At 43.9% G+C, this 26454-nt stretch overlaps 2 protein-coding genes across 2 annotated transcripts in view; both read left to right on the top strand.

Moving 5' to 3' along the window:
* Nucleotides 1-17634, top strand: part of LOC110528811 (secretory phospholipase A2 receptor) — a 32513-nt gene extending 14879 nt beyond the window's left edge. The window contains 21 exon segments of the mRNA XM_090240369.1: nucleotides 491-648; nucleotides 767-877; nucleotides 2646-2758; nucleotides 2888-3060; nucleotides 3870-4078; nucleotides 4348-4493; nucleotides 5546-5766; nucleotides 6195-6230; nucleotides 6396-6556; nucleotides 7685-7749; nucleotides 7921-8024; nucleotides 8111-8247; nucleotides 10091-10348; nucleotides 10512-10656; nucleotides 10958-11193; nucleotides 13802-13979; nucleotides 14102-14236; nucleotides 14673-14795; nucleotides 15137-15313; nucleotides 15613-15648; nucleotides 15815-17634. Coding sequence (XP_090096495.1) covers nucleotides 491-648; nucleotides 767-877; nucleotides 2646-2758; nucleotides 2888-3060; nucleotides 3870-4078; nucleotides 4348-4493; nucleotides 5546-5766; nucleotides 6195-6230; nucleotides 6396-6556; nucleotides 7685-7749; nucleotides 7921-8024; nucleotides 8111-8247; nucleotides 10091-10348; nucleotides 10512-10656; nucleotides 10958-11193; nucleotides 13802-13979; nucleotides 14102-14236; nucleotides 14673-14795; nucleotides 15137-15313; nucleotides 15613-15648; nucleotides 15815-16032 — 3140 coding nt within the window. The 3' untranslated portion in view covers nucleotides 16033-17634.
* An 806-nt stretch (nucleotides 17635-18440) lies between these two features.
* ly75 (lymphocyte antigen 75) overlaps nucleotides 18441-26454 on the top strand; it is a gene marked incomplete at its 5' end in the record, with an annotated part of 36286 nt that continues 28272 nt past the window's right edge. The window contains 3 exon segments of the mRNA NM_001195412.1: nucleotides 18441-18602; nucleotides 20182-20607; nucleotides 25456-25629. Of these exon segments, the coding sequence (NP_001182341.1) occupies nucleotides 18500-18602; nucleotides 20182-20607; nucleotides 25456-25629 (703 nt within the window).

The following is a 26454-nucleotide window of genomic DNA, read 5'->3' as shown; positions in this document are numbered from 1 at the left end:
AGTTACTTTATGTGAGTCTGGATCTGGGGTTCTATAGTCTAGTATGGATGTTAGTTACTTTATGTGAGTCTGGATCTGGGGTTCTATAGTCTAGTATGGATGTTAGTTACTTTATGTGGTGTTCTATGTTCTGGGATAGTGTGGACATCATAAAGGATCACGGGAGTTGTAGCGATGAGACAAGATAGTAACTACTAACAATTGGATACCACGAAATTGGGGAGAAAAGGGTGTAAAATGTAAATTAAATTACAAAAAAAAAATATATACACACATACACAACATACTTAGTTGATTTGTCAACATTTCAAAAACAATTACCGGAAAGACAATTGTCTTGGCGACGCCAATTGTGCGTCGCCCCACGGACCTCCCGGTTGCGGCCGGCTGCAACAGAGCCTGGGCACGAACCCAGAGTCTCTGGTGGCACAGACCACTGCGCCACCCGGGAGGCCATGTGTGTATATTTACGTATATGTGTGTACTGTAGTCTCAGGGTCTGGCTCAGAGGTGTGGATCGGCCTGATAAAGAAGCTATCGTCTTCAACTGTAGATTGGTCAGACGGCTCCCCAGTCGACCTCACTCTCTGGCACGTGCATCATCCTACCCATAGCAACAGTCAGCTCTGTGCCAAGACTGACATAAAGGTACGGCCAACCCGAATCCTTTTTACTGATGACTACAGTTTGCTGTTGGTTCGTCATCGTTATTTGAATGAATATAGTAAATGACTCAAATGTGTGTGTGTGTGTGTGTTCGTCCTAGGAGGGGAACTGGCTGTTGGCACCATGCGATGAGAAGCTCCCTGCAGTGTGTAGGAGAGCAGGACTTCTGCCCCTACACCCCACTGGAGCAGGGGACGAGGGCTGTCCTGAGGTAGGCACACACACGCACACGCAACCGGACGCGACCGGGAGGTCCGTGGGGCGACGCACAATTGGCCTAGCATCGTCCGGGTTAGGGAGGGTTTGGCCGGTAGGGATATCGGCTTGCGGCTTGGTTGGGTTGCGTATCGGAGGACGCATGACTTTCGACCTTCGTCTCTGCCGAGCCCGTACGGGAGTTGTAGCGATGAGACAAGATAGTAGCTACTAACAATTGGATACCACGAAATTGGGGAGAAAAAGGGGTAAAAAAATAAATAAAAAATAAACCCTACATCATATCATCGCTGCATAAGTCCTAGCCCTGAGCAGAAGAATGCTACAGCTGCCATATCCATGGAAGGTGAAACTGAAATTCAACATAGCGCTCTTATCAATCTTAACTCAACTGTTTCCAGAAGAACGTATTTCATGGCACCATGCATTGTTGATTCCATACATCCTTTGTCAGACAGAGGTTCTGTGGAGTGGAAACTGCTGACATTGAGCAGTGTGGTCAGAATAGTGCCGTTCTACATTTCCAGGCATGCATTACCATTACAGTGAAATATCCTGGTTGGGTTCAGATCCCGGGTTAGGGCGAGTCTGCTCTGCATTCAGTACAATGAGCTGATTCATCAGCTAGATTACTTATTGTCTGACTGTCATGTGGAGCTGTGACCTCTGTTTACGAGGACATGAGCAGATTGACTCATAAAGGCTGTTTCACTGCTCACCATGTCTTAAAACGGACAGGAAATCGCCCTGGAGGAGCAGTATCAATGGACACTAAAAAAATGTGGAACTTCACAGAATAAAGACTTTTTTCAGGGACTGTATTTGGTTGTTTTCAGGCCATGTTGGATAATTCACACAATCACCCGACCTGTGTTGATTGTCAACGGCCTCAGTTGGAAAGGGATTTGACAACATACAGAGAGAATCTCCTTCATCGCGGAGGAACTGGTGTACATTCCTTCCTCGCGCACATGTCGGCAAGTGTTGGGGAGGTGGGAGTGAAATGTAGGACACTTGTCAAAACACCACTACTTCCTGTCCCTAAGACACTTCCCAAAAGTCCCCCTCAAGCCCCCTCCAGTCCTAACAGATGGGCCCAGTCATAGCCCTAACCCCCCACCGCCCCGTTCCCCTGACCCCAATCCTCCACGTGTGTTTGCTTGTATTAGCCACTGCCGTCTACTGCTAATTCCAAACTATGCGGCTCTTACTGCCAGAATGTTTGGAGTGTAACACACACTCCTGAGCCTCTCCTGTTGCTATTCGTGTCCACCGGCCCAAACTCTTTTCAGGTGTCTGTGTGGACTAATGTGTGAGCCTGGCTCCCACCTCTAGTCCATCTCCTCCAGTATATTCAGCGCATTGTCTTGGCTGTCCTCCCTCTTGCATGGTGTCTGCAGTAGTAGAAATATTCACCCATATAATGTTTATTTTTTATTTTGATTAATTTAATCTAACTGACATACAGATGTAGGACCTTAATTTGATCACTCGTTTTGTCCCTTCAAATTTACCTGCACTACAGGAAATGCAAACTTGTAGTGTATTCGAGGTTACGAAAGGCTTCTGAAGTTTGTAATTTCCACTTTAATTTCAGACTTTACTTGCCTTAACAAAAAAATAATGGATCAACCCCTACAAACAATGTCTATTGGTTATAATCCACATAATAATCCAAATTTCCTGCTGCTGTGCGGGATTATTTTCCTACTGTAGCAAACTGGCTCAAATTAGGATCCTACACCCGTATGTCTTCCCCACAGGATTGGAAGCGGAAGGGCCACTCTTGCTACATGGTGACGAGCCACGAGCAAAGCTATGAAGACGCTGTCAAGGGTTACTACTGCAAGGCTCCTCTGGTCACAGTGGAAAACAGGTCTGATTTCTGACTCAGACTTCTCATCTTAATCATTTCTTACACACTGCACCTCAAATGGGAACTCCCATATTTCATAGTGACAAGAATACATTGTTATGAATGATTGTTGATTTCTCTCCGTGGCAGGTTTGAGCAGGCCTTTCTGAACAGCCTGGTAAATGAGATGGGAACCAACGGTAGTGTATATTACTGGACGGCCCTACAGGACCAGGGTAGCCAAGGAGAGTACAGCTGGCTGGGGGGACACAACGGATCCACCCTACCCCTGCTCTATACAAACTGGAACAGGCATCAGCCAGGTAGGGAAGGGAGACGTGGTGGCGTGGGCGTGAGCAGAGAAACAAATCTGACCTTGGATCAGTGGACAGAAACAACCTACTCTATGTCAATCAACAGTCTCCCTGGTAAACACTACTGTTTTGTCGTAGTGGATCGAGGGATATATGAGAACTATGATGTTCCCTCTATTCACACTCCACTGTTAACAGTCTTCCCTCTCTTCCCCGCTGGCATGTTGTCTCGATCACACAGACCAGACAGACAGAAAGACAGACAGACAAACAGACAGACAGACAGACAGACAGAAAGACAGACAGACAGACATAGTTGTGGGTTAGTTTAGCTCCAGGTGGATGTATCTGCTGTCCTTCATTCACTTCACTTCACACCGCGGCCTAGTCCCAAATGGCACACTATTCCCTATGTAGTGCTCTACTTTAGTAGTGCACTGTGAAGGGAATAGCTGAATAGAGTGCCGTTTGGGATGCTAATGAGTTGAAGTGTAATTTAGGTTTGACAATCTCAGCCTCCTTCAGTCAGTGTGAGAGCATCATTAATCATGCTGTTGCTATGGTGAAATGGCAGGATGACTTTGAAGTAGAATTCCCATCATTTAGTTAATTAAAAACAGTTTTGCCAACACTCTAACCAATGCATGCTTAAATTGGCATTGTGGATCTGTTTCTCACAGCTAACAGTCTCTTTATTTCTTTCTCTCTCCCTCTCTCTCTCTCTTCCCCCTCTCTCTCTCTCTTCCCCCTCCCTCTCTCTCTGTCTCTCTCTCTACCCCCCCCCCCCTCTCCCTCTCCCTCTCTCCTCCCCTCTTTAGTCAGTGCAGGTGGCTGTGTGGCTATGACAGGCGACCAGGCCTTGGGTCACTGGGAAGTGAAGGACTGCAAATCCCAGAAGGCCTTGTCAGTTTGTAAACAGAGCATCAGTGGTTACCAGGAGGTCCTGTTCCCCACAGTCCATATTGACGCTTACGCCCCCTGTCCTCCAGGCTGGGAATCACACTCCGACCTGCTCCACTGTTACAAGGTCATCTGCCTTTCCTTCTCTTCTCTTCTCCCCTCTCCATTCTATCTCTTCTCCTATTTCTATTTTCCTCAATTTCTCGTGTCTTCCTCAGTTATTAACTTGTTGCGAAAAGCAATGCTTATGCTACCACTGTGAGGGAGTATGACAAGATCACTGGAATTCTCTAAATAATAGAGGTTGCCCCCATTAGCTGTCACTTGAAAACCAACATCGATAAGGAGATGCTGTAGTCTAGGAGACGGAGTGTCATTGTTGACTGTGGTCCTCAGGCGTTCCACAGCGAGAAGGTCCTGGTGAAGCGGTCGTGGGAAGACGCTGACTTCTTCTGCCAGGCTCTAGGAGCTCAGCTGGCCAGCTTCCACCACTACAAGGAGCAGGTCTTCGTCAAAGGACTCCTCCACTCCATGTTTGATGGGTTAGTTACTGTGCTTCACAACCTACAGCCCTGTTTTCCCCTTTTTATAATACTGTGTTGTCCGAGGGAATCAAGAACACACATTTTCTTCAGGAAATACCTGTACCTTTTCTAGTTTTACCTGTGATTATAGATTACTCCTATTCATTATGTCATCTATTTCTAGTTTTACCTGTGATTATAGATTACTCCTATTCATTATGTCATCTATTTCTAGTTTTACCTGTGATTATAGATTACTCCTATTCATTATGTCATCTATTTCTAGTTTTACCTGTGATTATAGATTACTCCTATTCATTATGTCATCTATTTCTAGTTTTACCTGTGATTATAGATTACTCCTATTCATTATGTCATCTATTTCTAGTTTTACCTGTGATTATAGATTACTCCTATTCATTATGTCATCTATTTCTAGTTTTACCTGTGATTATAGATTACTCCTATTCATTATGTCATCTATTTCTAGTTTTACCTGTGATTATAGATTACTCCTATTTATTATGTCATCTATTTCTAGTTTTACCTGTGATTATAGATTACTCCTATTCATTATGTCATCTATTTCTAGTTTTACCTGTGATTATAGATTACTCCTATTCATTATGTCATCTATTTCTAGTTTTACCTGTGATTATAGATTACTCCTATTCATTATGTCATCTATTTCTAGTTTTACCTGTGATTATAGATTACTCCTATTCATTATGTCATCTATTTCTAGTTTTACCTGTGATTATAGATTACTCCTATTCATTATGTCATCTATTTCTAGTTTTACCTGTGATTATAGATTACTCCTATTCATTATGTCATCTATTTCTAGTTTTACCTGTGATTATAGATTACTCCTATTCATTATGTCATCTATTTCTAGTTTTACCTGTGATTATAGATTACTCCTATTCATTATGTCATCTATCCCCTGCCTGCCTGCCTGCCTGCCTGCCTGCCTGCCTGCCTGCCTGCTTGCCCGCCCGCCCGCCCGCCCTGCCTGCCTCTCTCTCTCTCTCTCTCTCTCTCTATATACTCCTCTTTCTCTTTTTCAGAACAGAGGGTCGTTGGTTCTGGGTGGGCTTGAATAAGAGAGACCCCCAGTCAGCAGGATCTTGGGAGTGGTCTGACGGCACCCCCGTGGTGTCCTCCTTCATAGAGGATAAGAACGAGGAGGATGACAGACGTAGATGTGCCGTGTACAGCGACCTGACCAACGCCCTCCTGCCACAGCCCTGCGACACCAAGCACGAGTGGATCTGCAAGGTTCCCAGAGGTAATCATTATTTTCATAACTAATGGATTGGATTGATGTAAAGCCTCTCTTACAGGAAAAAACACATGTTTTCATGTGATCTCATGTGAAGTCAATGTGACAACATGTACATTTCATGTGAATCCATGTGTTTTTTCTGTAAGGGATCGTAAGGGGGGAAACTCACCTCTTCCACCATCAACGGCACTGTATATACAGTAAAGAGAAAGGGGGATTCCTGGTCATTTGTACAAGTGAATGAATTCAACAGAAATGTTTCTTCCGCATTTAACCCACATTGAACCTTTATTTAACTAGGCAAGTCAGAGAGGTGTGGGGCTGCCTTCATCGTGTATGGAACGTTTGAAATCTCAAAGTTGCTTATTGATTGATCCTTATAGATTTGAAAATGTTTATCACTAAGAATGTCTGTCTTATTTGTCTCGTAGGCATGGAGCTGAACAAACCCTACTGGTATAATGACCGTAAGTAAATGTTTTCGTTTTTATGTATTTTGTTATATTTTACATTTTTGACGTATTTTATTGAGTTGTTATTCATTTATTTTTATGCTCATTTGTGCTATCGATTGCAGTTGTAACTCTGAGAGGGACTGTGTGATTGGGACTGTGTAACCTTCTGTCCTGTAGAGAACGAGCCCTGGGTGTTCTACAGAGGAGCAGAGTATCTGCTGGCCAAGCAGCCTTTTCCCTGGGAGGGTGTTAACCTGGCCTGTATGATGATGGGCGCCCACTTGCTGTCTGTCCACTCTAAAGAGGAGCTCCGATTCATCAGAGAGCGCATGGGGAAGGTCTGTACACACACACACACACACACACACACACACACACACACACACACACACACACACACACACACACACGGGCTGACACACACACTAACGCACACAGTCAGACACACGTTCCGACAGTCACACTCACGGGCCGACACAAGTGAAAACACACTAACATACACACATTCAGACACACACACACGCACACACACACATGCCGACACGGTCATACACACACATACACACACACACGAGCCGGCACGAGTTCACACACACAAGCCGACACATTCACACGCGAACGGCCTCATTCCCACAAGTGCCCTCACTCACTTTCTCTCTTACACACACATACAAACACACACGCCGACACGTTCGCACATTTGTGCCCTCGCATACAGGAACAAAATAAAGGGCCTTGTTTCACTACAGCCCAGCGTCTCGGATCAGACTGAAGGGCCCTCTGGTGGAGAGGCTTTTGAAGGCTGTAAAAAGGACAGAGCTGTGGATAAAACAGCAGAGGCTGGGGCCAAGGCTGAGGAGAGGGGCTGAATGAGGCCAAGGCTGAGGAGAGGGGTTGAATGAGGCCAAGGCTGAGGAGAGGGGTTGAATGAGGCCAGGGCTGAGGAGAGGGGTTGAATGAGGCCAAGGCTGAGGAGAGGGGTTGAATGAGGCCAAGGCTGAGGAGAGGGGTTGAATGAGGCCAAGGCTGAGGAGAGGGGTTGAATGAGGCCAAGGCTGAGGAGAGGGGTTGAATGAGGCCAAGGCTGAGGAGAGGGGTTGAATGAGGCCAGGGCTGAGGAGAGGGGTTGAATGAGGCCAAGGCTGAGGAGAGGGGTTGAATGAGGCCAAGGCTGAGGAGAGGGGTTGAAGGAGGCCAAGGCCGAGGAGAGGGGTTGAATGAGGCCAAGGCTGAGGAGAGGGGTTGAATGAGGCCAAGGCTGAGGAGAGGGGTTGAAGGAGGCCAAGGCCGAGGAGAGGGGTTGAAGGAGGCCAAGGCTGAGGAGAGGGGTTGAATGGGCTCTCATGGCGTGAAAGAGGCTGAATGGCTGACCCTTCACTGGAGCGAGGGCAGAATGCAGGAGGAGGATGGTAGTAGGCCTTGAATGAGTGAGATAAGCATTTATTTTCTTCTCTTGGTTCTCTCAGCTCTCTCTGGGGTCGACTGACTGGTGGATAGGGCTGTCCACAGACCTCGTGAGGGAAGAGTTCAGGTGAGTGTTTTGTTTGTTTGTTGAATTCTGTATTTTACCTCACACTCAATGGATTATGCTGTTTCTTTAATGTCGAGGGGGTGTAATAAGAGTGTGTGTGTGTGTGTGTGTGTGTGTGTGTGTGTGTGTGTGTGTGTGTGTGTGTGTGTGTGTGTGTGTGCGTGCGCGCAGTTGGAGTGATGAGTCCGCTGTGGATTATCAGAATTGGGCAGAAGGAAGCTCCCATGATGCCCCAGTGAAACATAAACAGTGTGTGACCATGTCCTCTATCTCAGGTAAGAACACAGGCACACACACACACACACACACACACACACACAACACCACGACAGACTTCTCTTTGACGTGTTGCGACCAACAGGTCAGTGGTCGGCGGGTGAGTGTGGCGGTCTCCATGCTCACGTATGTAAGTGCCGGACCGTGTCCGTGGTGGAGATTCCCAGAGAGCCTCACTACATCGGAGGCTGTCCAGAGAGATGGCTCTACTTCGGACACAGGGTTCACCTCATTTCGCATCCTTTTATTCATTTCAAAGCCTCTGTATCGTAGGGCTTGAATGGGAGTTTGTGTAGTTTAGTGCCCATTATTTTAGAACCTGATTGCCTAGTCACTTTTACCCCAACCTACATGTACATACTGTATTACCTCAATCGCCTCAACTACCTCGTACTCTTGCAGATAGTCTCATTATTGTTATTTTATTGTGTTACTATTTCCTTTTTTATATAGCAAATATTTGTCTTACTTTTTAACTCTACATTGTTGGGTTTGGGCTCGTAGGTAAGTTTACACCTGTTTTATTCGGCGCTTGTGACCAATAACATTTGATTTGATTTGAGTGTTTCTTGGCCATCTGACCGTTGTCATGGAGATTCAGTACTGAGAGAGACTTGGTCATTTCTTAAAATAATCATCATCTTTATTTAATATCGATTAATTATTGCAATAAGGAGGCTGGTCGACCCCCCCCCCCACCCTTGAGTGTTGGACCGAGTAACCTAACCTTAACACAAATGCAGAGTATTATAGTGAGGAAAAAAAGTATTTCCCCCAGTTGTCCTCTGAATCATTCTGATGTTCATTGGCAAACTTCAGACGGACATGTATATGTGCTTTCTTGAGCAGGGGGACCTTGCAGGCGCTGCAGGATTTCAGTCCTTCACACGGTAGTGTGTTACCAATTGTTTTCTTGGTGACTATGGTCCCAGCTGCATTGAGATCATTGACAAGATCCTCCAGTGTAGTTCTGGGCTGATTCCTCACCGTTCTCATGATCATTGCAACTCCACGAGGTGAGATCTTGCATGGAGCCCCAGGCCGAGGGAGATTGACAGTTCTTTTGTGTTTCTTCCATTTGCGAATAATCTCACCAACTGTTGTCACCTTCTCACCAAGCTGCTTGGCGATGGTCTTGTAGCCCATTCCAGCCTTGTGTAGGTCTACAATCTTGTCCCTGACATCCTTGGAGAGCTCTTTGGTCTTGGCCATGGTGGAGAGTTTGGGATCTGATTGATTGATTGCTTCTGTGGACAGGTGTCTTTTATACAGGTAACAAGCTGGGATTAGGAGCACTCCCTTTAAGAGTGTCCTCCGAATCTCAGCTCGTTACCTGTATAAAAGACACCTGGGAGCCAGAAATCTTTCTGATTGAGAGGGGGTCAAATACTTATTTCCCTCGTTAAAATGCAAATCAATTTATAACATTTTTGGCGTGTTTTTCTGGATTTTGTTGTTGTTATTCTGTCTCTCACTGTTCAAATAAACCTACCATTAAAATTATAGACTGATCATTTCTTTGTCAGTGGGCAAACGTACAAAATCAGCAGGGGATCAAATACTTTTTTCCCCTCACTGTATATATAGCTGACACTAACAATGCTCAGAAATGGTTGGTTCAACCCTCCTCATGTCGACCAAGGAGCATCATAAGTCACTGGCTTCATCCTGTCGTTATCTGCACGTGGGTTGTTGTCTTAACCCCCACCCTGGCTTAGTTTCCCAGATGCAAGGATGATTTAGAGACAATGAGGGATTGTTCTACTCCTAAGCTATCTCTAGTAAAACACATTCTTGTCTATGTAATGCAGTCTTTAACTCATTTGTCAGCTCAATCCATCTCTGGTGACAATACGCCCAGATTGGCTGCAGGGAACTAGAGTGGGGACCATTAAAACACAGACACTAGTATGACATAAATGTCTTACTATTAGTTAAATATGCTTTGTTAACCATTAATATCAAATAGATGAGTTAAATACGTAATTTTTCTATCACACCGTATAAGGAAAAATGTTGTTGGTGGAGCTATACCAAAACCTGTGTTTTGTGTGTCTTCTGGTAGTGTTTCCTGCTGCACCTTCCCAACAGTGCTGAGGAGGGGAAGAGCTGGAAAGATGCCCGGTCTATCTGCTCCTCTTTCCAAGGCACGCTGGTCGCCATCGAAGACGAGATCGAGCAAGCGTACATCACCATGCTGCTCCAGGGCAGGACAGTGGGCGTTTGGATTGGTCTACGGGATGAGGACACCATGAAATGGACCAATGGGAAACCTGTCAGCTACACCAACTGGTCCCCTGTAGAACCCAAGAACCCTCTGATGGTAAGACCTCCTCTACGGAGATTTGAGGTTAAATGAAAAATAAGATATTGTCTTTGTGCTTTGGTGATGTTCTCTGTATAGTGTATTGATTGGGGGGGTGTGTGTGTGTGTTTACCTTTCTGTGCGTGTATGCGTGCATGTGTGTGTGGGCGTCCCTCCGCAGAATGAGTGGCTGAGCGGGCCCCTGGGCGGGGACGATCCTCTGTGCACGGTGCTCTCCAACAACCACAACTTCCACCTGACAGGGAAGTGGTTCGACGAGAAGTGCACAGAAAGTGGATATGGCTTTGTCTGTCAGAGACCCCAAGGTAGGACTCCCCTCTGTCACTCACCCTCATTCAGACACATTGGGGCCTATTTTCAGAGCACAGAGCTGAGATATTACCAATCATGTCTGTATTACATTATTGATGAAACGGTTATAGCTTCCTGTTTTGTGCTCTCAAATTGTCACCCCGTTGAGTCTGCTCACTGAGAGAAATCCCCTTCGGGGATTGTTGAACATTGAAATGAGTGTTTCTGTTGATTTCGTGACGAATCGATGCCCTTGCTTCCTCATGAAACAATCTCTCTCCCCTTTTCCTCTCCCTCTCTCTTTCCCTGCAACAGACGCAGCTAAACCCCCATCCCACTCCTACCTCCACCCTCTCCCTGACAATATTGAGTACAAGAACCGCAGATACAGGGTTGTCCGTGGTAACATGAGCTGGTATGAGGCGCTGCATATGTGCTTAGAGTCTGAGTCTGAGCTAGTGAGCATTACCGACCCCTTCCACCAGGCTTTCCTTACTGTCCTTGTCAATAGATTGGCATTCCCCCACTGGATTGGACTGTATAGTCAAGACGTATGTATTATACTATACCGCTGAGCACTGCTGCCTGCCTGGGCCGTGTGTGTGTGTGCGTGTGAAGATAATGCTCATTAACAAGCATGTCGAAGTTGGTCTGTGGCATGAATTGACCTTTGATAATTTACCTTTGATGATGTTAGGAGTGTGTGCAGTAGATTTATGTCACGGCAAGGAAACCGCTAAGAGCACTAGCCAGAGGTCTTTTATAAACAGCATGGCCACAATGAAGTAATGCTGTAAATACAGAAATGCCTGAGACCACGTGCATCTGACAGTCTGTTTACTCGCATGTTGTCGCTCTCTCCCTCTCTCCAGTCCATGCCATTCTTTCAAAGCATGGTGATTTCATCTTTGTGACTGTTCCCAGCATGTTCACACAATATCATAACCATGTGTATCTGATCTCCTCAAATCAAAAGTACTAAGTCCCATTTTGGACACTTTCTGTTCACATACACGTATTCATATTTCTACAACTCTTATATGAATACAGTGCATTCCGGAAAGTATTCAGACCCCTTCCCTTTTTCCACATCTTGTTATGTTACAGTCTTATTCTAAAATGGATTCAATCATTTCCCCTCATCAATCTACATGCAATCCCCAAATTAGCAAAGCAAAAACAGGTTTTTAGAATTTTTTTTCACATTTATTGAAAATAACAAACAGAAATACATTATTTCCATAAGTATTCAGACCCTTTGCTATGAGACTCAAAATTGAGCTAGTTACCATTTATCATCCTTGAGATGTTTCTACAGCTTGATTGGAGCCCACCTGTGGTAAATTCAATTGATTGGACATGATTTGGAAAGGCACACACCTGTCTATTTAAGCTCCCCCATTTGGCAGTGCATGTCAGAGCAGAAATCAAGCCATGAGGTCCAAGGAATTGTGTTGAGGCACAGATTTGAGGAAGGGCGCCAAAAAATGTCTGCAGGCTTGAAGGTCCCCAAGAACACAGTGGCATCCATCATTCTTAAATGGAAGAAGTTTGGAACCACCAAGACTCTTCCTACAGCTGGCCGTCTGGCAAAACTGAGCAATCAGGGGAGAAGGGCCTTGGTCAGGGAGATGACCAATAACCTTATGGTCACTCTGACAGATGGTCCTCTGTGGAGATGGGAGAACCTTCTGGAAGGACAACCATCTCTTCAGCACTACACCAATCAGGCCTTTATGGTAGAGTGGCCAGACGGAAGCCACTCCTTAGTAAAAGGCACATGACAGGCCGCTTGGAGTTTGCCAAAAGGCACCTAAAGGACTCTCAGACCATGAGAAACAAAATTCTCTGATCTAATGAAACCAGGGTTGAACACTTTGGCCTGAATGCCAAGTGTCACGTCTGGAGGAAACCTGGCACCATCCCTACGGTGAAGCATGGTGGTGGCAGCATCATGCTGTGGGGATGTTTCTCAGTGGCAGAGACTGGGAGACTAGGGAAAGATGAATGGAGCAAAGTTCAGAGAGATCTTTAATGAAAACCTGCTCCAGAGCGCTCAGGACTTCAGAGTTTGGCGAAGGTTCACCTTCCAATAGGACAACGACCCTAAGCACACAGCCAAAACAGGCTTCGGGACAAGTCTCTGAATGTCCTTGAGTGGCCCAGCCAGAGCCCGGACCCGATCGAACATCTCTGAAAAGACCTGAAAATACCTGTGCAGTCAACCTGACAGAGCTTGAGAAGATCTGCAGAGAAGAATGGGAGAAACTCCCCAAATACAGGTGCGCCAACCATGTAGCGTCATACCCAAGAAAACTTGAGGTTGTAATCGCTGCCAAAGGTGCTTCAACAAAGTACTGAGTAAAGGGTCTGAATACCTATGTAAATGTGATTTTTCATTTTTTATTGTGTGTAGATTGATGAAGGGGAAAAAAACTATTTCATCAATTTTAGAATAAGGCTGTAACATAACAAAATGTGGAATTAGTCGAGGGGTCTGAATACTTTCTGAATGCGCTGTATGTTTGGTGTTTATGTACCGATATATATGTCTTATAGCTGATATCCTGTGACAAACAGCGATATTTATCACACTGCAACTTATCCCCTTACTGCAGTTGTCCAGAGCTTTCCTCCTGGCCCACAGCCCATGCATAACTATGCTAGCGTCCCAAATGACACCATATTCACTTTATAGTGCACTACTTTTGTCCAGGACCGATAGGGCTCTGGTCAAATGTAGTGCACCATGTCGGGAATAGGGTGCCATTTGGGGCACAATTTTTGTGCTTCACTCAACACAGTATGGGAGTCATTTTTCTCAACCGCCAGGCCGGCTGGGAGGAATTCTAAGCCACGCACAACATGTGTATCCAAGAATCCCATAGACTCAGGGAATGTCTTACTCGTGAAATATGGAATGAGGAAAGGAAAGGAGAGAATTGATTCACAGCGCTCTACACAATGCCAGACACATTGGTCTATAAACACCACACTTCCCCCAAGCCGAACCTTTTAACATTGCCTGCTGCCCACTACTCTTTCTGCCCCGTTGCATGACGTGACCTACAAGACTGAAAGCAACCCGCCTTAGCAACGTAGGCTCACCCTGAGAGTGTGTGTCAGCTCCTCCCTGCCTGTGACTGTACGTCCCTACAGGATGGGATCAACTACCAGTGGTCTGATGGCAGTGACACGGTCTTCACTCACTGGGTTGCGGCCGATGATGATGATTTCATCCTGGGGGACTGTGTGTACATGGACGTCACCGGGGGCTGGAGGAGGGCCGGCTGTGAGATGCCGCTCCAGGGAGCCCTGTGCCATGTCCCACCACCTAGTGAGTATAGCCTGGGTTCCTAGCACATTATAAAACAGTGGCTACTAAAGCTTCCTGTGCTGTTAGTCCCTCCTCAAGAGTTTCAAATGCACAATACTGCTTTTCTAAATGTTCTCCCGTAGAGAGTAATGCGTTCACCAGCTACGAGGTTGTGTGTCCATCGACGTGGGTGAGGTTTGGCACCAGCTGCTACAGCTTTGAGCCCGTGGTCCAGAGACTGACCCTGGAGGAGGCCGGAGAGCACTGCAAACACAAAGGTACAGGAACGCTCCGGCAGATGTTGCCCTCAAGCACATATTTAGGATCAGGTTCCCCTGCCCAAATTCTAACCTTAACCCATAAGGGGAAATTGCAAAACTGTCCTTGATTCAGCAACTTCATCCTACTGTGGTAAGTCTGCAGTACACCATGGAGTCAATTACAGTAGGTCTCATGCTAGGATGGATCAAGGATTTAATGGATCTCTCTCTATGGGAATTTCCTTGTGATGGCTCCCTGTTGTAATTGTCCATAATGTAATGTTTGGTGAGAGCTCCCCCTATGCGATCCATGTATTAGCTCCATTCTAGTAGCTAATACTGTACTGTAGCTATAGATCTGAGGGGGCAAAACATTCACCGATAATTGCCTTCTTCATGCTCAGTAATACACATGTAATAATGAAGATTTTTAGTGGTGTTTGACCTCTTCCAGCGAACACGTCAGAGGTCCTGACCATACAGACAGAGACGGAAAACAGGTTCGTTCTGGAGCAGCTGTGGTCGTATGGCTTCCCACATCAAGCCGTCTGGCTGGGGATGTTCTTCAACACTGACGGTAAGCACGTGCTTCCCCAAGTTTCCTCTCTTTTCATGAAAAATAAGCAGTCTTGCTGGTTTGGCTTGCAATATAAACCAACAGCTGGCAAAAGACAGACAATGTGAGTGCTACGGACAGAACTGGGATAAGACCCAGCTTATTAGGGTTAGTAACATAATGAATTTCAACATTCTTCAAGTAGTATTTTGACACTATTTATTGACTTAGTGTTTTACCTGGTGAGTTGATAGAAGCACTGTGGGGGGGAAAAACACCAATGACCTGGGGCAGAGGGGTCGAATGAACCAATTCATAACTTCTTTATTAAACATGCTATCTGTTTGTCTGGTCCAATTTAGCGGGCTCCATGGCATGGTTCGATGGTTCTCCTATGGACTACTCCAACTGGAACGTCAAGGCCCCAGACCCCAGCCTGCTGACAGCAGACACCTGTGTGTCCACCAGGGTGTCTGATGGGATGTGGCACCTCTCTCAGTGCACTGACAGACTGGGCTTTGTCTGCAAAACTAACTCAGGTGGAGTCGAGACATTTTGGCTGCATTTACACAGGCAGCCCAAATCTGATCTTTTGTCACTAATTTGTCTTTTGACCAATCAAATTAGATTGTCTGCCAATAATTGGTCTTTTGACCAGTCAAATCAGATATTTTTGCCAATAAATGAAATAAAAATCAAAATTGGGCTGTATGTGTAAACGCAGGCTCTCAGTAGCCTCCAACTGCCATTATGACAAAGCTTTGTGTTATGCGTTTGTACAGTGTACATGTATGTATTCTATAGATCAGTCAAGTTAAACAGATCGTCTTCTTTGCAGATACGATCCCCGAGGTAGAAGTGGAGCCACTAAATGGTAGGTATTTAATTGAGCCTATTAACAGTTATGCTGTTTTTCTCATGCACATTCTAATCATTTGGCAACTCAAGGTATCTTGGGACCAGCCTCTACCATGACTAACAATGTCCTCTACCATGAGCCTTCAATGTCCAGTAAACTCACCCCTTTGTGTCTCTTCCAGGGTTGCACCACAGTTTCGTCCCAGCCGCGGTCCTGGTGGCCATGCTGATCTTCGCCGTGCTGGTGGCGGTGCTCTGGCTCGTCTACAAGAGGAACAGGACGCACTTCCACAGACTGCCGTCCCTGGGAAACGCGTACTACAGACATACTAGTTCCCAGGCCACAGACTTCGATGGAAACGTTCTCATCGCAGATCTGGAAGCTCACTCTGGAGAATAGGGTGTGTGTCCAAAATGGCACTCTTTCCCCTATTAGGTGCACTGCTTTGGTCAAAAGTAGTGCACTATGTAGGGAATACGGTGCCTTTTCCAGATGCGCTATAGGACTTATTGGAGACAGCAAAATGGTGGTGTTCTCTAAAGTTGGGTAAAGCATGGGAATGGGCCGAACTCTGTATGACTGTGAAGAATGGTATGCCTCTGTGTGGGTCTGACATGGACCACAGCAAGGGAACTTAGAGCAGGATGTCAGAGCCCAATTAGCTTTATCCACTTGAATCCACAGGAGGCTGCTGAGGGGAGGACGGCTCATAATAATAGCTGGAACAGAGCAAATGGAATGGCATCAGGCACGTGGAAACCATGTGTTTGATGTTTTTGATACCATTCAACTACAGTCATTACCACGAGCCCGTTCTCCCCAGTTAAGGTGCCACCAACCTCCTGTGCTTTATACAAGTAGTTGATGAATCAGGGACCAATCGTGTGGCTGAGAGTGAGGGAGTGCATCTTCGTGTGATGTAAGTTTCGTCTTAAAGAGGACTAGAGCTGTTATCCCAAGTACTTTGGCATTCTAATGTAGGCATTTGAAAATTGATCGATATTCTTTGCACTGCAAGGTTGTTTTGTTATTATGGTACAATGCCAACTGCTCCCACTAATGCTGGTACCCACTATATTTGTGAGTACAAGTCTTTCCCACAGTGAAGACTTAGTTTTCTGTAATGCCTTGTACAGGACCAAAACAATTTTCTTCTTTGTTTAAGATAACAATGGCTGTGATTCAGTTGTTCTTTACAGCAAAGACAAAGTCATGCTTTTTGCAATACATTCTGTAGTCATCTTCTATGTATTTTATTCATGAACAGAAATAAGACCCCAAATCAATTCCAAGTTATTTTTTTGAAACCTAACTTGTCATTAAAGTACAGGGTTTCTTTGTTACCACTTTATTGCACCAAACTCCATCAATGCAACACAGGAAAGATTATGTTTTAGTTTTAAATTTTTGTTGTCGTTGTTTATTGCGTATTTTCCTACACACAGAACACACACTCACACCCTCACAGTATTTTTAAAAGTAGTTTATAAGTACATGCATGATCATCATAAGAGGAAGTGAAGAAAAAATAAAGAGAAAATGCAGGCATTTATTTATGTTTTATTATTTATCATTACGAGAACAATATTTTGACATTCACTTCCATTTTGTTCATTTGGTCCACACGTCTGTCAAAATGTAGGAGTACAGAATGAAACCAATGAACAAAAGATGAAACAAAAACGATGTAGCAAAGTACTGTTATGTAAATGGTAGCTCTTTGAGAAATAATCCCGTATTCTAAGTAGACTCATGTGTGGGTTGTTTGTTATGCGGTACAGCCTTTGCTGTGTTACCTGTTGTTGTTTTTGTATATTGGGTACACAGAGTTATTAGATACGAAATATGTTGACGTATGGGTTTTCTGTTGTGTGGAAAGAAATACATGCAAGAGGATATCACGGATGCTTGAACATGTTTACTGTCTCTTGTTCTTTTTTGTTGATAATGTTCATAACAAATGCTCTGTGCCTTCAGTGTGAATAAAATGAAGCTGTATCCAAGTTGTATCTGAACTGTGTCTTGCTATGCCACGTTTGCTTTGAAACGAGTCATCTGCATTGAGATGGTCTGCGGTGCACTGTGGGGGTGGTATCCGAGTATTGTCTTTATCCTGTTTATTTCTACCATATTAGCTTTGAAATTAGTCATTTGCATTGTGATGCTCTGTGGTGTGGGACGAGGGCAGGGGTGATAACATGTGGAGGAGGGAGTCGTTGGTCTCTGCACATTCCAAATGGCATCCTATACCCTATTTAGTGCACTACTTTTGAAGAGGACCCATAGGGCTCTGGTCAAAAGTAGTGCACTATATAGGGAATATGGTGCCATTTGGGAGAAATCCTTTGTCTGGCAATGGCCTCTACAGGCTGGCCTGACTGTTGTTGTTGGCTGAGAATGCAGGCTTCGTGGTTGAGATGATTCACTGCATGATGTTTCACTGCTGTTCTTATTTGCTCGTCTTTGAGAGAATTGACAGCGGCTTAAGGTAGTTGGAGACGCAGCATCAACATACTTTTCTTTATTTATCAGTGTCTTTTATGATTGACTCAGCATAATACTGTGATTTGTGCGTTATATTGAAAAATAACATAAATTAAGTTGTCACTTTCAGTTCGCGGACTGGGAGTGGTCTGTGATGCGTAGTCGACTGTTGGCGAATCACAAGCGCGCAATCTTTCATGGGACAACGCGCAGAAACCCGTAACAGCCTAGGAAGGGGAATAGAGGTTAGTCAAACAGCTGCCAGTCAACAATTGTGAAGTAGGCTCGTGCTACTTTGAAACGCAGAATTGGGTATGCGCAAACTGTCGGCTGGCTACTGGAGACGTATGAATCCGAATAGAGAATCCGTGGTATTATAACCATGGATAAAATGACACTTCAAGCAGCAGTTTACCTATGTTTTTTCTTATTATTTTGGGATAAAACTATTTGTTTTGGAAGTTGCACGTCGACTACATATTCCGGTAAGTAAGGTGCTTTCCATTGTCATCACTAGGCATGGGACTAGGCATGCCCGCATAACTGGCTAAATTCGTTGAAAGATTATCGCGTTTCCATAGACTCAACTGCTACTTAGGGTCCGTGGTAGCCTATTATTGTTTTGAATGGGGGGGGGGGGGGGGGGGGCGGTTAGGCTCAATAATGGGATGTCAAGCCCTTTTGTTTAATTTCAAAAGCAGAAAGTAACGTACGTTTGCCGTATAATCAACTTGTTTTTTTTAAAGCCATATGTGGACTTTGGTTTATTTTCGTTTTTGGCCCATCAAATTCCTCATCTGCTTTCGAAATGCGTAATGACCATTTTATAAACTCCTCTCGCGTTTAAAATGTGCAGCCCTATTGAGTCTGTTGGGACAATGTTGCAAAGTCATTGCTGCAAGGTTGCACGCAGTTGAAGTGATCCAAATGTTACAGCATTTGGTCGTTGTTGTTGTAACTGTAAAAACAGTTTGCACGATCATATCCCCATGGTCAAGTACTGTTCTCTCTCTCTCTCTCTCTCTCTCTCTCTCTCCCGTTTAACCTCTCTTTAATGAGCGTAGGCCACCTAATTAGACACAGTGTTGCTGTACCAGTTTATAAATATCTAATAAATATCTAATCTCATACTCATCATAGGCTGAATATGTTCAACTCATATGCATTCTGTCATGTTTCTGAGTTCAACGGCTAACCTATTACACAGTACATTTATGGTTTTACTGTCAGTTTAGTTTTTCTTCCTGGTTTGTCTAGCAATTCATGTCAACACGTTATGGAGAATTAAACCATTTAATTTGATGTTGTTACTGTTTAATAGTTCCTTTTATGGTCTTCCTTATTACACATGCACGTTCACATTTGCACATTTTATACAGTATCTAATTGTTGAAAAATAAAGGCTATTTTCAGCTCATCAAAAGTGTTTCAGAGTGAAACATCACACCCAGTTCGGAGTGAAACATCATACCAGTTGTTTTTAATTGGCCTCTAATTCAATTCAATTCAATTCTTTAGTCCAGATTAGGAAACGATAAAACAGTTCTGTATTGTTGGTAGAATGGTTCATGGATTTAAGGCTGCTGCATGATGTTGGATAAAAGCAATTGACCTGCTGACTGAGAATATTATCAGCAATCAATGTTGGGGACCATGATAAGCACAGGCCCAATAGACCCCTGGCGTTTCTAGATCATTTTTTTATGCTTATCTGACTGTTGTTGAGATGCCTTGAAATGTCATCATCTTGGTCCGCTGCCTCCACGACAAGCTGAACTATTTAGGCAAAGATAACCAGCAGCTAAACTGACATTTAGATGGGACATGGTAGATATCAACCAAGCATTCTAATGAATAGTGATACAAAATATATTGTAAACATAATAAAATATTGTGTTGAATTAACTAATATTGTTGTAGTGATGTCACTATATTTACTAACACTTTATTATGACTATAATATCACTATATTTACTTATAGTTGAAGTCGGAAGTTTACATACACTTAGGTTGGAGTCATTAAAACTTCTGACTTCAACTTTGTGTTTTTTTGATCATTTCCAGGTGACGACACCTTCACCATCCAGCATGTGAGCACAGGAAAGTGCCTGGTAGCTATGTCCACGTCTGGGACTGGAGTTTCCAGGATAGCAGGGGCTAAGTCTGCAGGGTCTGGGTTCAGCGTGACCCTGGGGGAGTGTGACGGCTCCAGGGGGTCCCAGTGGAAGTGGGGGTCCGGCCACCGTCTCTTCCACGTGGGCACGTCCCAGTGCTTGGGTTTGGAGGTGAAGACCAAGGCCCTGTCTCTGTTCAGCTGTGGCGTCATGGAGGCCGTCATGCTGTTGTGGCGCTGCCTGGACGAGGCCATCTATACGGTGTACCAGATGGGCCTCACGGTGACCGACGGGCTGGTCAGTGCCAAGCGCGACTCCTCAGACGCCTGGAGGAGGGATGAGTCGACCAATAATATCTGCCAGCGGCCGATGCGCAGTGAGTGTGTTCTGTCCTCTGAGCGGCTTATTCTCCTAATGGAATAGAATAGGACATAATAGAATAGAATGATCATAGTTTTGCTCATCTCATGTAGGCCTATCTATGCTTATTTACATGTATAAAACCTCTAGCCACATTTTACAAGAATGCACTGAACTTAGATATATATACACAACCGTTCAAAAGTTTGGGGACACTTAGAAATGTCCCACTTTACCACCACCATAGCACCCCCAGACCATCACATTGCCTCCACCATGCTTGACAGATGGCGTCAAGCACTCCTCTGGTATCTTTTCATTTTTTCTGCGTCTCACGAATGTTCTTCTTTGTGATCCGAACACCTCCAACTTAGATTCTTCTGTCCATAACACCTTTTTCCAATCTTCCTCTGTCCAGTGTCTGTGTTCTTTTGCCCATCTTAATCTTTTCCTTTTTATTGGCCAGTCTGAGATATGGCTTTTTCTTTGCAACTCTGCCTAGAAGGCCAGCATCCCGGAGTCGCTTCTTCACTGTTGACGTTAAGACTGTTTTCCGGGTACTATTTAATGAAGCTGCCAGTTGAGGACTGGCGTCTGTTTCTCAAAATAGACACTCTAATGTACTTGTCCTCTTGCTCAGTTGTGCACCGGGGCCTGCACTCCTCTTTCTATTCTGGTTAGCGCCAGTTTGCGCTGTTCTGTGAAGGGAGTAGTACACAACGTTGTACGAGATCTTCAGTTTCTTGGCAATTTCTCACATGGAATAGCCTTCATTTCTCAGTACAAGAATAGACTGACGAGTTGCAGAAATAATGTCTTTGTTTCTGGCCATTTTGAGCCTGTAATCGAACCCACAAATGCTGATGCTCCAGATACTCAACTAGTCTAAAGAAGGCTAAAATAAGTTTTATTCCTTCTTTAATCAGAAAACAGTTTTCAACTGTGCTAACATAATTGCAAAAGGGTTTTCCAATGACTAATTACCTTTTAAAATTCTAAACTTGGATTAGCTAACACAACGTGCCATTGGAACACAGGAGTGATGGTTGCTGATAATGGGCCTCTGTACGCCTATGTAGATATTCCATAAAAAAATCTGCCGTTTCCAGCTACAATAGTCATTTACAACATTAACAATGTCTACACTGTGTTTATGATCAATTTGATGTCATTTTAATGGACAAATTTTTTTAAATTTTCTTTATAAAACAAGGACATTTCGAAGTGACCCCAAACTTTTGAACGGCAGTGTACCTAGGACCTTTACATTAATATCTTTATGAACAACATCCTGTATCACTTGGAGACAATAGATTTAGCATGGTCTGTTGTATGCTAATGTTCAGGTGCACTGTACAGAGCTCTGCTTGGCAGTCACGCGTTTCATTTGTTCCGTTTGGAATTGAAGGGGAATCTTTCCAACCAGAATTACCAGGGTTTTCCTTGTAACTGTCGACATGGCTAATATGACTCAGCAAGGCCTGTATGAACACACTTACTTTCATTTTCACTTTAACTACATCAGGTTTGCACAGTGCCGTCATTTGGAATAAACGTAGGGTATGGCAACGTGACAGGGGCAAAGTGATCTTTTTTTATCAAGTCGAAACTAATTTGCTGCATTTCTACACAATTTAAGAAAAACTCAAATGCAATTTGGAGAACAGCTGAATTGACTCCAGCCTTTATCACCTTGGCTGCTGCAGCTTCATTCGCCTCAGTCGCATTGTCATACCGCAGTTAACTGCTACACACTAGCTCAGCACCGGGAATAAAAAACTGGAGTTTAGTTCCCTGTCAAGTCAAACAGCAGTTACATAGCTATCTTCAGCCATTTCCACCTTTGCATTGTTTTGGGAGAAAAGCTGCGTTGTTCACTGAGGCCTTCCCTCCCGCTCCGACGCGTCCCAAAACATGCTCTCTACTACGGATAAACAGCCGGCCCCAGAGCTGTCCACATGGTTCTAAAACTAGCCCGCTAATATCGCTAAATTGCATTTGCATTTTAATCCGCATTGGAATGATTTTAGTCGCCTATTTTAAATTGTTGGTGTTGAACTAGGGTATGGTGGCTGCCATACTGTGCCATACCCAATTGACGCCCCCTGTGCATCACATTAAATAATTACCCTTGACCCTGTTTCATTTGAAATCGTATCTATGGCACTGTATGCCAGTTGTTTGCCAGTGGCCTTGTGCTAAATGATACAGTTTAACATGATCTAAACTCTGGCTCTCTATTGAAAGCAGCAGCATTTGTATTCAATGAATGTGTTCTGTGTACAGGTCCTAGATTAAGGATCTGTACACAGACCGGTCCTACATACTAAATCCAGTTGAGTTAACAGTCAAACTGTGCGAGGTCATATCTTTAGATGTGTCCAGATTGAATACCAACTCCGATATTCCTAATAAACTACTTTGAAACTGGCTTATTCTCCTAATGGAATAGAATAGGACATAATAGAATAGAATGATCATAGTTTTGCTCATCTCATGTAGGCCTATCTATGCTTATTTACATGTATAAAACCTCTAGCCACATTTTACAAGAATGCACTGAACTTAGATATATATACACAACCGTTCAAAAGTTTGGGGACACTTAGAAATGTCCCACTTTACCACCACCATAGCACCCCCAGACCATCACATTGCCTCCACCATGCTTGACAGATGGCGTCAAGCACTCCTCTGGTATCTTTTCATTTTTTTATGCGTCTCACGAATGTTCTTCTTTGTGATCCGAACACCTCCAACTTAGATTCTTCTGTCCATAACACCTTTTTCCAATCTTCCTCTGTCCAGTGTCTGTGTTCTTTTGCCCATCTTAATCTTTTCCTTTTTATTGGCCAGTCTGAGATATGGCTTTTTCTTTGCAACTCTGCCTAGAAGGCCAGCATCCCGTAGTCGCTTCTTCACTGTTGACGTTAAGACTGTTTTCCGGGTACTATTTAATGAAGCTGCCAGTTGAGGACTGGCGTCTGTTTCTCAAAATAGACACTCTAATGTACTTGTCCTCTTGCTCAGTTGTGCACCGGGGCCTGCACTCCTCTTTCTATTCTGGTTAGCGCCAGTTTGCGCTGTTCTGTGAAGGGAGTAGTACACAACGTTGTACGAGATCTTCAGTTTCTTGGCAATTTCTCACATGGAATAGCCTTCATTTCTCAGTACAAGAATAGACTGACGAGTTGCAGAAATAATGTCTTTGTTTCTGGCCATTTTGAGCCTGTAATCGAACCCACAAATGCTGATGCTCCAGATACTCAACTAGTCTAAAGAAGGCTAAAATAAGTTTTATTCCTTCTTTAATCAGAAAACAGTTTTCAACTGTGCTAACATAATTGCAAAAGGGTTTTCCAATGACTAATTACCTTTTAAAATTCTAAACTTGGATTAGCTAACACAACGTGCCATTGGAACACAGGAGTGATGGTTGCTGATAATGGGCCTCTGTACGCCTATGTAGATATTCCATAAAAAAATCTGCCGTTTCCAGCTACAATAGTCATTTACAACATTAACAATGTCTACACTGTGTTTATGATCAATTTGATGTCATTTTAATGGACAAATTTTTTAAAATTTTCTTTATAAAACAAGGACATTTCGAAGTGACCCCAAACTTTTGAACGGCAGTGTACCTAGGACCTTTACATTAATATCTTTATGAACAACATCCTGTATCACTTGGAGACAATAGATTTAGCATGGTCTGTTGTATGCTAATGTTCAGGTGCACTGTACAGAGCTCTGCTTGGCAGTCACGCGTTTCAGTTGTTCCGTTTGGAATTGAAGGGGAATCTTTCCAACCAGAATTACCAGGGTTTTCCTTGTAACTGTCGACATGGCTAATATGACTCAGCAAGGCCTGTATGAACACACTTACTTTCATTTTCACTTTAACTACATCAGGTTTGCACAGTGCCGTCATTTGGAATAAACGTAGGGTATGGCAACGTGACAGGGGCAAAGTGATCTTTTTTTATCAAGTCGAAACTAATTTGCTGCATTTCTACACAATTTAAGAAAAACTCAAATGCAATTTGGAGAACAGCTGAATTGACTCCAGCCTTTATCACCTTGGCTGCTGCAGCTTCATTCGCCTCAGTCGCATTGTCATACCGCAGTTAACTGCTACACACTAGCTCAGCACCGGGAATAAAAAACTGGAGTTTAGTTCCCTGTCAAGTCAAACAGCAGTTACATAGCTATCTTCAGCCATTTCCACCTTTGCATTGTTTTGGGAGAAAAGCTGCGTTGTTCACTGAGGCCTTCCCTCCCGCTCCGACGCGTCCCAAAACATGCTCTCTACTACGGATAAACAGCCGGCCCCAGAGCTGTCCACATGGTTCTAAAACTAGCCCGCTAATATCGCTAAATTGCATTTGCATTTTAATCCGCATTGGAATGATTTTAGTCGCCTATTTTAAATTGTTGGTGTTGAACTAGGGTATGGTGGCTGCCATACTGTGCCATACCCAATTGACGCCCCCTGTGCATCACATTAAATAATTACCCTTGACCCTGTTTCATTTGAAATCGTATCTATGGCACTGTATGCCAGTTGTTTGCCAGTGGCCTTGTGCTAAATGATACAGTTTAACATGATCTAAACTCTGGCTCTCTATTGAAAGCAGCAGCATTTGTATTCAATGAATGTGTTCTGTGTACAGGTCCTAGATTAAGGATCTGTACACAGACCGGTCCTACATACTAAATCCAGTTGAGTTAACAGTCAAACTGTGCGAGGTCATATCTTTAGATGTGTCCAGATTGAATACCAACTCCGATATTCCTAATAAACTACTTTGAAATGGGTGCCATGGGATTCATTCTAATTATTTTTCTCCTCTACCCATAGTTGTCCACACCACCAATGGGACGTCGACCGGGGAGCCCTGTGAGTTTCCCTTCCACTACAACGGCAGCTGGTACCACGAGTGCCTCCCCGACGACCAATCATCTGAACTATACTGGTGTTCCACAACCTCCGACTATGATGCTGACAAAAAGATGGGATATTGTCTAAAACATGGCAAGTTTTCTTCTTTTTATTATAGATATAAATCATAATTCTGGAATGAATCTACTACTAGTCGTCTTGTACCGTTTCCCTTCACATATAATGATTACTGGAACTTGTACTAATAGAGTACTTAAAGGACCCCATCCAAAAACTATCTTTTGGTATTTGTTTCGTAGGTCAGTTGTAACTTTCTGACAGCAATCAAATTCAGTTGCCCGATTGCTGACATACAAAACATTTTGGGATTATATATAACAACGGACTAATGAAACAAATACCAGAAGATTGTTTTTGGATGGGGTTTTCCTTTAAGTAGTCTAATACTCTTGCTGGAGTTTCCCTTTAAGAGAAGGACGTAGAAAGATCTTTGAGTCAAGATTGGGCTCAATTCTGTCTCAGTTCCCCTCAGTTGAATTAAGGATGTGGAATTTGTCCATAGGAGTGCAAATAATTTTCCGCAATTGACTGGAATTACAATTGACTTGACCCCAACTCTGCTCCGAACCCAGTCTTTTGAGCCAGACGGCTAACTTCCACCATCTTTGAATGCCCCAGATTAGCAAGGAGAGACTGCTCTGAACCCACAAAGTCTTTCGATCCTTTCACTTTGGCATGTTTGGTGTGATATAAGTCTTTTTTTGACGGACAACATTTTCCAGTGTCTGACGATGTCAGTCCTCTGTGAGGAACTCAGTTTAGAAATACATGTGTGGAGTTCAGACACTGTTTTTATTTGGCATATATTTAACAATACGTTTTACTGAAATATGTAACGCTACATTTGTCTGTTGGATGCTAGTTGAGAAATGCTGTAGCAAAACAACTTGTTCAGAG

Source organism: Oncorhynchus mykiss, chromosome 7 (assembly GCF_057628025.1).
Source record: "Oncorhynchus mykiss isolate SJ-2025 chromosome 7, ASM5762802v1, whole genome shotgun sequence".
In the NCBI taxonomy this organism is placed as follows: domain Eukaryota; kingdom Metazoa; phylum Chordata; class Actinopteri; order Salmoniformes; family Salmonidae; genus Oncorhynchus; species Oncorhynchus mykiss.
This window is presented reverse-complemented; position numbering and strand designations above follow the sequence as displayed.